General features: G+C 35.0%; 2 protein-coding genes across 2 annotated transcripts in view; both read right to left on the bottom strand.

Annotated features, from left to right (window-relative positions):
- Positions 1-2681, bottom strand: part of Yata (N-terminal kinase-like protein yata) — a 42089-nt gene extending 39408 nt beyond the window's left edge. The window contains exons 1-2 of the mRNA XM_070674371.1: positions 2047-2681; positions 1159-1303 (exon numbers count right to left, since the gene is read on the bottom strand). The gene's annotated coding sequence lies outside the window, so the exon portion shown is untranslated. The remainder of the gene's footprint in view (positions 1-1158; positions 1304-2046) is intronic.
- Positions 2682-2791: 110 nt separating this feature from the next.
- Positions 2792-12240, bottom strand: Cep290 (Centrosomal protein 290kDa). Its single transcript, XM_070674206.1, has 18 exons — positions 11691-12240; positions 11476-11611; positions 11265-11401; positions 10935-11173; positions 10736-10868; positions 10467-10657; positions 10248-10389; positions 9879-10113; positions 9469-9634; positions 5704-8463; positions 5414-5612; positions 5099-5319; positions 4863-5010; positions 4134-4529; positions 3889-4055; positions 3606-3810; positions 3261-3518; positions 2792-3170 (listed from the first exon to the last, which is right to left on the bottom strand). The coding sequence occupies exons 1-18, from the start codon at positions 12066-12068 to the stop codon at positions 3096-3098; spliced, it is 6186 nt and encodes a 2061-aa protein (XP_070530307.1). The 5' UTR covers positions 12069-12240; the 3' UTR covers positions 2792-3095.
- Between the last annotated feature and the right edge of the window lie 43 nt (positions 12241-12283).

The raw sequence follows: 12283 nt of genomic DNA, 5'->3' as shown, positions 1-12283 counted from the left end.
ATGTAAACACGTGTCTCTGTTAGACTTTAAAAATGTTTTTAATATATTAAAAAGAAAAAAAGAAAAATAAGTCATTAACATCCGAGTTATCCCTGAGAATTTATCGATTTCGAGTACGGTCGTTTCTCCTTCTGTCCTTTCTCCCAAACGTTAATTGCGAACCGGAAATGCAAAGCACCATGCGTGACGAACGAAAAGGAATTTGTTTTTCTCGCGGTTTTGTACTGTGCTAAATATATTTTTTCCCGTGGCCGAATTTATTATTTAACCGAAACTCGGTCGCCTTTCGTCGAGATTGCACGCCTACCTAAGTCATAATTAAATTACACTATCAAAAAGAAACCTAAATTCCTTAATTGGGTAATTATTTATATAAAATCTTGTTCCTTTTTTTTATCACTAATATTTCGATGTCTAATTTTTTATTTTTATTTAATTTAATTAATTAGTTTTACGGTAAAAGAGTTGACGTTTACATTTGTTACAGTCATGTCAAAATCGTCGAACCGAATCATCTTTCTGCTCGTTATAATTTTTGCCACGTTCTGCTTTGCATCTACAACTGACGCCGTGAGAAATGTCGGTAAGTAAATCAACACTTTGCAATTAATTAATGAAAAATTGTCGCCCGGTATCACGAATATTTTTATAATCTGTACAAAAACGGCTTCGTACAGGTGTTTGCATACGAAACTGCGAGCAGTGCAGAAAGATGTTCGGCGCGTATTTCATGGGAGAAAAGTGTATGGACTCTTGCATAAAGTACAAGGGAAAGTTTATCCCAGATTGCGAGGACGACCTCTCCATTCATTCGTTCCTTTCTTCTCGAGAGGCGGAAAACGATATTTATTAATCCGCAGGAACGATAAGAGCCTTCTACCTTCTCCTTCATCTTACAATACTAAGCCACGCTACTTGTAGGTCGCAGTGAAATGCGAATGTCGACGTAATTTATGTTTGTCGCCATATAATTTCCGTCGAAAGTTGCGAGCGACCGTTGCAGAGTTAAGCTTAAGTTAAATCTGGAAAACTTACCTGAAAAAAATAAATTATTACCGCGTTAGTACGACATTGAAGTTTTTTCTTGGGGGAGGAGAAGTAAATTTTTTTTGTTTTTAAGAAACAAAAATTAGGTACTGATGCATATTCTTTACTCACCTTACTGTTGTTTCTGCATTGCCCGTTGCCTCTCCTAGACCTCCTCCTCCTCTCAGCTTCCGTCGTTGGTCCCGTGTAGCATCAGCATCAGCACACACACGCGCACACACTTGTAGTCACACTATTAATCGCGCTCGTGGGCATACTATTCGACAGAAAAATTAACTTTTATTCAACACGTTAACCCGCCGGGAAATACAGAATACGTTGCGAATGATTAGAAATATGGCTTCCATGGTGCGAGTTATTCGACGAAACAATTTACGCGATCACTGCTGACGTTCAGCAGAAAACAGATGGGAGACAAAAACGTATCGTTACTGACCGCTCGCGTGTTCTGGTGACCAAGTAACAATGGCGATTAGAACGTTAGAAATATATGTACGTCGATGTTTCAGCCTTTGTTCCCGAGCAATTCTAACACGTCCGACGCGTTCTGTCGCCATATTAAGTCGCGGTTTATTGTACGAAGAAACGGTCGAGTTACTAACGGAAGTTCTCGCAACGTCCGAGACGTTACCCCCGATCTTTCCCACGCTGACCACCACGGCCAACTTCCGTACGGACGAAAAATGCGAAAATGACCGCGGTTATTTCCGTGCCGAAATTACGTACGCTGGCGAGGAAACATTCACGTCGCATTATCGCGCAAAGTCGCCGGATACAATTGAACGGCACACGTCTTCGTCTCGAGCGATCGGTATCGCACCCTCATCGTTGTAAATGATGTAGCCACCGGGCGTCGGTTCTTCCGAGACACTTTTCTCGGTCGTGGCGACAGTAGCGAGAACGATGCGCGATTCTGTACGACGCTACTTACGCGAGAGAACTACGATGTACACGTACGTTATCGTCAAGATCAAAAAAGTTCTGTACTACGGTTCTCACCTACGCACCGCTGTTCCGTAGACGAGTCGGATAACGATGTCGTGGAAGCCGGCCGGCTATCCGAACCTTTTTCCGTCTCTACCGCTCGCACTACGTATTATCGGCTGCAAGGACAACGAGGGCAAGGGCGACGAGATGAGTCTCCATTGTTTTCTGTAGTTCGTCGCGCACTGTTCGCACATTGTTACGTCGCTATGACTAGAAGCCACCAAAGTCACAGGCTCACTTCGTCCAGCTACTCTAATTAAACTTACTTCCGATTGACTACGAGCAGCGCGCAAGCTTCTCGAAAAGACGGCGGAGATGGCGCACCACCGTCAGTAATTTCACGTCGTACGTTCGCTGGCGACGGGGATTCTAATATGCGCACATTTACGATGTATGTATCTACGTACTTATACGACGTTGAAAGGCAGGTATCGCGACGACGACGACGACGACGGTTAGCGTACGTGATTTCGTGATCTTGGCGTGGTGCGTAGGATCTCACATGAAGCACGTGCGTGGGTGCGCAGCGGAAGCGGAAGGCTGGTCGTGAGGAGAGAAAGAGGGAATGCTCCCCACTACTACTTCCCGGCCTCGGCGGCCGAGAGTGGGGGTAAAAACGAAAAAGTCACGTACGCCAGCCGCCGAAAACAACTATTTTACAGACTCATAGAACTAAATATTTTACAACTGTACTTGTTTCGTAATAAATTGCCTACCTTATGCACAATCCGAAATAAGAATATTAATAAGACGAGCGTGACTGTAAATTGTTATAATTCTGTAAACGAAAGTTTAAACAAATGCTTCTAAAAAATAATATTGTAATCGGGATAAATTTTTAAGAACATTGCGCACCTGTACGTACAAAAATTGATGTGATGATTATGAATACGATGTGGAATTATAATATTAACACGCAATATAAAATATATATAATTAAACGGAGATAAAATGGCTTTGCGAGCATATTTCAATGAAAGAATATAATGTGTATATCTTAATAAAATATGTGTTCTACTGCAAATCCGTAAATAATTTATTTCCAACCAAGAGTTGGTTTTTTATTGAGGCGTAGGTGGAGTCACGTAACACTCTGGAATTGTTGATAGAGCCTGCTTAGATTCCAGTTCTTGCACCTAATAAAAATACAACAGCGATAAGATTAAAATATAATTTTGGTTAATAATTTCTTTTTTTTTTTTCATATAATTGTTAAAAATTCTTACGCGTTGTCGCAGCGTCTTTTCATTTATTGCAGCACGTGTTAATAACTGTTTCACTTTATCCAGAAGCTCGGACTTGTGAATTAACTGCTGCTTCAGAATTCGGAAATCACCATTGTCATCCTCCTTTTGAGTTTTTTCCAACATAACTACTCGTTGCTCAGCTAATCGTAAATCTGCCTCCAAACTTACTATACGTTTCTGAGCCTCTTCGTATTGTCTTTGAATAAATAAAGTATCCCTTTCGATATTTATTTTCCCCTGTGTTTGATAAAATATATAAAATAGTATATAAAGAAAAATAACATTATATGTAACATTAAAAATATTTAATTATATATAATTTACCTGACTGGTTAAAAAATGATTTTTCTTGGAGTTAAATTTCAATCTCTTATTTTCTGCTTGAAGTTTCTCGATAATTCGTTTTAATGTGAATATTGTTTTCTCCATTTCGAAGATAGATTTCTTATTACCTGATTCCGGCAGTTCTTTTTCCAGCGATCTAGGAGTAGAATCGGAAGATTTTTCCGCTTTTAATATTTGTACGTATCTGTAATGATAACAATATGATTATGTGAGACTAGTTATTAATTATTGTCATAAAATAAAATGTACAACAAAAGCATACTTCTCCAAATGTTCGATTTTTTCACGCAATCCTGGAGCGTCCGAATTTGCTTTTTCTAATTCGAGTCGCAATTCAAAGTTATCACTTTCTAACTTGAGATTCATTTTTTCAAGGACATCTTTAGTCATTTCTAATTTCTCAAGTTGATTAATTACACATGTATTACCCTGTTAACAAAAAAATTGGATAAGTATGATAAAAATAATACGTTTATTATTAAATTTAAGTACAATTAGTATGCTAACCTGAGAAACTGCTTTCAAAGCCGCATTATGTCGTTTTAATTCTGCTATTTCTAGCATCAAATGTTCACTGCTTTCTTTTTCTAAGCGATCAGTTAAGTCTTTAACACGCTCTCTCAATATTCGACATTCTCTCTCAAGCTGTTCTTCCGTATTAGATTGAATATTTGAGACAGGTCTTCCTGACGAAGTACCTGATACGGTATCACTCTCAAGTTTTAGCTTACTTCTCAAATACCATTTCTCTCGTTCCATACACGAAACGATAGATCGGAGCTTTTCATAATTTGTAAGCAATTTTTCATATTCAACAGTTTTCTCTTTAAGCTTTTCTTTTAATTTTTCTGCCGTCTGCTGCCATTTTTTCTGCTTTTCCCATAATGAAAGTTCTTCTGCAGTCTGTGGAAAGAAAAGCCCGTTAAGTATTGTAAGATAAAATAAGCAGTATTTTGTTATGTGAATACTATGAAATAAGCTTGCAAGGATTACAGATAAGGTTGCGAGGACGGCAGCTGGCGTACGTGATTTTCCTCTCTCGATTCCCCCTCCACGGCCACCGAGTACGAGGGAGGTGGGAGTAGGGTGCGTCACCCCTCAGTCCTCGACTACCGGCGCTCCGAAACACATGTACGCGTTTCGTGTGACTACGTACACTACGACAAGGTCACGTACGCTAGCCGCCGCCGCTGCCGCCGCCGCCAAAGCAAATGCCTTATCTGCTTTTCAGCGTACCTTAGCTTTTTTAGTTTCTTGTGCTAAATATTCACGATCTAATTGAATTTTCGTTTTATGCAATTCTTCTTCTAAAGATGCCACTTTACGTTCGAGCTGTGTTTCACGTTGCGATGTCTTTTTCTCTTGCGTTTTTATCGCCATGTACCTATGATAAATCAAATACGGCATATTTTAATTATGAAAATTAAAGTTAAAAAAATATTTACTTTAAAAAATAGTATACATAAATTTACCTGCGGCTAAGTTGTTGCTTTAAATCAATTATTTCGTGCTTATACATTTTCTCTTTCTCTATTAAAGACTGCAGCTGCCGACGTAATGAATCCATGTGATTTTGTTGTTGCGTTTGATCGCGTTGAATATTGTGTGTGATTTCGTGTGCTTTTATATCACTTCGACCATGAACTATCATTTGATGGGACCGGTTTGCAGATTCTATTAATTCAACTTCATTCTACGTGGAAAAGCACAGGTAAGTAAAATAATTATATAATATAGTAAATTAACAAAGTTCAGTCAGTAAAGTAATTGAAAAAATTATTACATACTTGTAATTGTTGGCAAGCAAGAGTTAGCTCGTGTATTTTATCGTCTTTGTCTTGTAGTTCTTTCATCAGCGAAATATTTCCTTTCGTAAGTAACGTGCGATTTTCGGATAACTGTTGCCTAAGTACATCAGCTTCAGACTGCCATTTATTTAATTCTCCACAGTAGCTTTCTAATTCATTTTTATGCTGTTCTTCTAATCTACAAAGTCATAAATTATATAATTAATATATTAAACATTTTATAATATTAAATTAAATTAAAAAAGCAAAAGTTTATAATGATATCGTACCTTTCTCTCATACGATCCATATGCTTTAATCTTTCGTCTGCTAATCGATGCCAACGTTCACTCAATTCTTTACTGATATTTAACTCTGCTTCGAAAGTGGAAACCTTCTCGTGCAATCTTGCAATCTCCTCTTCTTGCGCGGCACTGTTTTTTACTGTAGATCCATCGAGCACAGGTTTCTCAAAACAATTTTTTGTAATTACAACCGAATCTTCACTTTTTCGAATTTTACCTTGCATGGCTAGTATATGATCGTGCAAACTTTTAATTTCGTCTTGAAACCGACTCGCTGCCTGACTATGTTCGTCCCTATCTTCTTTCAGCAAATTTTGGTACCTTAAGATAGTTTCTTCTTTCTGATTAATTAATTTCTGTAAACTATTTATCGTCGATTTTAAAGCCAGCTTATCGGCACAATCAGTATTCGTAGTTCGCGGTTGAACCATTAATTCGTCAAGTACATTTTGTTTTTGAACAAGGTAAGAATCTTTTTCTTCAATCGCTTTATTTAGAGTGTCAACTTTTGTTTGATGCTGCAAATTTTTTTCCTCAATCGCTTTATTCAAAGTGTTCACTTTCGCTTGATACTGCAAATCCTTTTCCATTATCACTTTATTTAAAGCATCTACTTTCGTTTTATACTCGGCTAATTGCGATTCGCACTTGACGAGCTTCGCAAAGCGTTCCGATGCGAGTTTCAGTGCTTGATCTAGCTGGTCATTAAGAATTATCGAACTGGTATTTTCTTCTGTATTATTTCCTACTTCTCGAACTGTTTTTTCTATAGTTTCACTTGATGTAATAGGTTTGGGAGTATCTTTAAAAGCTATAGTTTCTTTCTTAATTTCTTTAGTAATACCCTCTACGTTTTTATTTAAACAACAAGTGTAAGGATCCGTTTGAACACCAATTACTTGAGTTTCTATTGTCGCTTGAATTAATTTTGTCTCAAAATTTGGTGCATTAATTCGAGTTTGATGTTCTTGTTGTGGGCACCAAGCTCTTTGAATATTTAACATATCCTGTTCCATGCTGTTTATTACCGACTCGTATTCGTTGAATTTAGTATTAGCAATTTGGAGTTCATGTTCCAAGTGAGCTATTTTTCTTTTATATTTAAAATCACTTAGAGTTTGCTGAGAAGTCTCGGCATAATGTTCCATTATGTTTTGAACGCAACCAGCGCCAATTTGTTGCTCCAACATATCTTTCAGACGTTCCACAATTTCAAGACGAGCGGATAAACATTCCTGTTCGTATTTAATATCATCGTGACATTTTTTTGTTTTTTGTATCTCCTCATTAATATTTTGACGATCTATTTTTAATTTTGAAGCCAGCGTAACTACTTTTTCTAAGGTACTTATGGAAGTTGATGCAGCATATTGACATTGAAAAAAATATATAATATCTATGTAATACCTGCAACGATCGTCACATTGTTTCCGATAACCATTTACATACCCACGCATTTCCTCGAACTTTTTACTAAGATTATCAAGTTCTTGTCGCGCGCTCGTTAATTCAGTCTGTAATCGCGTTTTCTGTGTAGAAAGCTCCATTTCTAATATTTTTTTACTTGTCAGCTCAAAATCTAATCGTGAGATTGTAGCTTTATCTTCACTTACAGCTTGCAAATCCAATATTTGATGTCTAAGACTATCCAATTCTAATGTTTGTAATGAATTCAATGAATATTGCGATTGAGCCTCCTCTTCAGAAATTTGTAGCATTTTTTTCAGACTTTCATTCTCTATAACAAGTTGTGTTTTTTCATTTTGCAATTCTTGAATACGATTATCATCTATTTGTACAGTTTTTTGCAACGCTATTTTTTTAAACACTGTCTTGTTCATTTCAATTAATCTCTCTTGCAATTCAGAATTAGAAATAGACAGTTGTTTAACGTTAGCTTCGTATTTTGTTAATTGCGCTTGTGATATTTCGATTAATTTAGCCATCTGGTCAACTCGCTGATTTTCGATCACTGCTTTGGCTTTTATTTCTTTCAATCGCTGTTGTAAACTGTCGCCTTCGCCACCTTCCACTTTCTGCAAGTCTTCAATAAATTGATTTTTATCCTGTTTTATTGCTTCTATTTCTGTTTTCAAAGACGATATATCATTGAAATTAGGAGAGACCAGTGCAGTCTCTAACAAAGCATGATGACGTATATTTAATTCTTCATATTTCTCTTTTAATTCATTATACATTATTGTACTTACAGAATTAAATAAATTACTCTGTAAAAGTGAAATTTCTGACAACAACGTTTTACTATATTTGTTTGCCTCAGTAAGTGTTTTATTAAAATCACTTTCTTTTTTAATCATTTCTTTTTTACATTCATATAATTTGTTAGTTTCTTTATTAATTAATTGTTGAAGACTAGCATTTTTCCTGTTCATAACTATTAATCCGTTAGCAGCATCCGCATATTCTCTCGTTTTCATGGCAAAAGCTTTCTGAGTTTCATTATCTCCATCTTCTATAATTTGCCAATTTTTCTTATAAATTTCTAATTGCTTTTTAAAACCATCTATCTCGTCTTTCAATTCATTATTTTCTTGAACGAGCAAATCTTTTTGTCTTTCCCATTCTTCGGTTTCATTTTTATATGCCGTTTGCAAAGCTTTCATTTCTGTAAGATACATTGTTATTACTTCATCTTCGCCATGTTTTTCGTATATTTTTTCGAAATTTATATCTTTATTCGCTGCTAAATCTTGTAAAATATTATCCTTCCTCTGTAATTCCTTCCTGTAAATTATTATATAATTATAACAATTTATAAATTATGTTAAGGTAAAAAAATATGATAAGTATCTTATTTATTAAATTATATATATTTTTTTTGTTACAGATCAATGCAGCTGCATTATCTGCTATCAACGAAAGTGTCGTCACCGCCGATATTATTAATTATACGAACCGCAGCCGGTTCATCGGTCATTTCGGGAGTGCCGCCAGTTTTCGGACGTTTTTTGTACGATTTTATTTTTACGAGAGTACGATCGCGAGTGACTTGTGCGCGGAAGGATGGCTCGACACGTCCCATCTGAGAGGATGAGCAGGTCCAGGAGGCATCATGCATCGGCGGAGCAACTTTTAAGTAAGCATGAATTTTTTAATATTAAATCTTAATAAAAAAAAAAGTTTGTACCTTTTTTTTATCAATCTTATTAATTTTCTGGCACGTCTACATTAATATTTTCCTTTTTATGTTACAGTCACCGGCAGAATTCTACAACTCCGCTGACGCTCATGCAGATCGGTAAGTCAGTAACTTGTTTTCAGGATTTTCTTTTTCAGGAGTGTCGAAAAATAACGCGCGATGATAGTGTTAATAATTTTCACGGTAGTAATTAATTCGGTCGCGTTCGCGAGTGTCTCGTGCGCGGAAGGATGGCTCGTCACGTCCCATCTGAGAGGATGAGCAGGCCAAGGAGGCATCATGCATCGGCGGAGCAACTTTTAAGTAAGCATGAACTTTTTAATATTAAATCTTAATAAAAAAAAAAGTTTGTACCTTTTTTTTAATAATTTTTTAAATTAATATACATGTCTACATTGATTTATTACTTTTTATGTTACAGTCACCGGCAGAGTTCTAAAACTCCGCTGACGCTCATGCAGATTGGTAAGTCGCATGATTTTTTTTTTGTAGTTTGAAATTGGGGTCTTTAAAAAAATAAAGCGCGCATGGTTTCTTTTAGTACAATAAAAATCGTAATAAATGTTGTAATCAAATGTTAGTATAAATACCTCAGTAATTTAAGTTGTGATCGTAACTCGGCATTACTACCCAGTACAACATTAAGATGTTCTTGTAATCTCATAGCTGGATGGTACCAGCCAGCTAAATGTCTAACATCTAAAGCTTCCAATAATCGTTCCAACGTACTAGACTGTATTTCAACTTCACTTTTACCTAAAACAAAAAATAGAGAAATGTTAACTCCTTTTCGAAGGATATTAAAAACACAAAAACAGCAACGTTCTGTATTTAATCATGTAAAAAAAAAATTAAAAAAAAAAAATAAAAAAAAGAAAGAAGTTTAGCAGGTTAAAGTAAATTAAACATTAAATAAAACATAAAACAAAAAATATAGCAGTGTCAGAAATGGAAATTTGTGTGCAATACTAAAGTACCATTAAAGTTAGCGAAAATTCACCATCTTGATTGCGTATACTGTCCATAATTTCATGCATGCCCTTTCTAAGTGCTTCATTTTCTTCTATAAGTATCTGAATATTTTGATTAATTTCGGAAATATCAGTTTTAGAAGATAATTCTTCCGATTCAACTAATTTAGTCGAATGTAAAAACTGATTACTGGAATCATTTAAATTCTCTGACATATCTAATATCTTCTCAGACTTGTTCAATTTATACTTTAAGATTCTTATCTACAATAAAAAACGTGTAATAAAAATTAGTTTTTATTACATTTTTTTAATGTAATATTTATCTAATATAATTTAGATATCGAGAATAAAAAATATATATATGTTACACATAAATTTTCTATAGATTATCTTACATCTGATTTTAATTCTAAATTTTCCTGTAAAAGATTTTTATTCTGTTGAACAAGTTGTTCCATTTTCTTTGACTCTTCTTTACGTTTTGCTACAACACTTTTAATCGATATTGATTCATCTTCTGGTATCCCTAATTTTTCTCTGTCATACAAAAATAACGTTTTATATTTTCTTAAGATATAAAGCACATGAATATTTAATACTTTCGAAAATTTTACCTAAGAGTCAAGATCTCCATTTCTTGGTACGAATTCAACATTTCCAATTTATTAATAACATTAGTTAAATCTTCAATATGTTCATTTTTGTCATCAATTTTAATTTTTAATTCCTTAATTTCGTTTAGTACTTTAGCTAGAGCTTGATTTCCATCTTCATATTTTTTTAATGTCGACAATACCTCACATAACTGTTTAAAAAAATAGGAACTTATTATTGTATATAACTTGATAAAAATTTATATGTTAATAAAATGTAGATATCTGACTTTACTACTCTGAAACTTGGCATCATCCTGTGCCTGTGACAATGCATGTTCCAAATTAGAGATCTTTTCATTTGCAGTTTGTATTTTTTTTAACAAACTTTTCGGTTCTTTTCGATTGTCACTTTTTACAGACCTTACAAACATAATAAATAAATAATTTTTTTAATAATTAAAAATACAAATAAAAAATACAGCTTACCCATGAGCTTCTCCTTTAAATTTTTCTATAAGTGCAGCACTCTCATTAATTTCAACAACTGCCTCAGAAAGTTTACTTTGCAATTCAGCTATAACTGCATCTCTGCGCGTTATTTCATCGTTTAAATGAACAATTTGAGTTTTATTTTCTTCTTTAACTGATGTAATTGATTGCATCAAAGAATGAAATAAACTTTCCTTTAAATGTGCAATTTCTATATCTTTTTCATCCAATATTCCCTTAAACATAAACCATAAATTTATACATATACTCATACACTATCTATAAACATATAACAAAATTTTATATTATACTGAATATATTAAATACCTTCCATTCAATTATTCTAGCATCAATAGCTATGCCAAATTCATCCAACATTTTATCTCTGTCAATTTGCTGGGCTGTTATCTCTTGAACTTGTATAACCAAGGCTGCATTTTCTTGTTCTAACTTTAATATCTTTTCTGCATAGATACAACATCATATTTATATAAATGTCTAATTAATTGCATAGAAAATACACTTGTCATTTGCATACCTTTATGTTCTATAGATGCCACATGAGCTGAATGAAGTTCTTCTGTCATTTCATTCATTTTTTCTGTTGCATCTTCCATCTCATCTCTCAATGTTGACAATTGTTCCTTAAAAATCTCATTCTCTTTGTCCAAATTCTAAGAAAAAAAAAATATATAACAATAAATAAAACTTTATTACAGGTTTTAAAATATATATTTCATTATCTATACTTGCCTCTAATTCTGCCATAAGTGTCTTGACTTTATCACTCTTCTTTGGCGCATCTGAATATTCCCTTAAATCGGAATCCCTGACAAAGTTATCATCTTGTTTCACTGTGCTGTGATCTTTGATCTTTCTTTTGCCGGTTTGTGGTCGTAGGGAGGCTATTTTTTCTTTAAGCTCGCTGCATTCCAGTAGCAAAGCCTCGACTTGATTGTCCTTATAAGTTAGCATTTCCTGCGACAATTTCACGAGCGTTCGCAGCCCATGTATATCGGCGACTTCGTCTACGTCGCATCGGACCACCGTCGGGAAAAGGTCCTCGATCTCCTCGTCAGTTAAAGATGACGCGTTTACAGATAACAGCCGGTCCCAGTCGGTGCGCACCATTTTTCTTGACGACAATGAATCATGCGACCCTTATCTGCATAATATCGTATAACATATAAAAGCAGTAACCGTTGATAACGACGCTTGAACGGCGTACGGCGTGATCGACGCGCAGAGTCGCCGACGACGCTTCTCTTCGGTCAGAGAAAAAAGAAAATCTTGATCGGGTGTCCCTTACTTTTCTTGACTACCTCCGTCGATGCTCGCTTTACAAC

Source organism: Cardiocondyla obscurior, linkage group LG01 (assembly GCF_019399895.1).
Source record: "Cardiocondyla obscurior isolate alpha-2009 linkage group LG01, Cobs3.1, whole genome shotgun sequence".
Classification (NCBI taxonomy): domain Eukaryota; kingdom Metazoa; phylum Arthropoda; class Insecta; order Hymenoptera; family Formicidae; genus Cardiocondyla; species Cardiocondyla obscurior.
Note: the sequence above shows the minus strand (reverse complement) of the source record. Positions and strands in the feature narration are given on the sequence as shown.

Excerpts from the sequence above, each read along its gene's own strand:
- Cep290 (XM_070674206.1), bottom strand. The coding sequence starts at position 12,068 with ATGGTGCGCACCGACTGGGACCGGCTGTTATCTGTAAACGCGTCATCT. Across the intron at positions 10,390-10,466 it reads ATGGAGATCTTGACTCTTAG|AGAAAAATTAGGGATACCAG; the intron begins GTAAAATTTTCG and ends TTTGTATGACAG. Across the intron at positions 10,114-10,247 it reads ATTTAGAATTAAAATCAGAT|ATAAGAATCTTAAAGTATAA; the intron begins GTAAGATAATCT and ends TTTTTATTGTAG.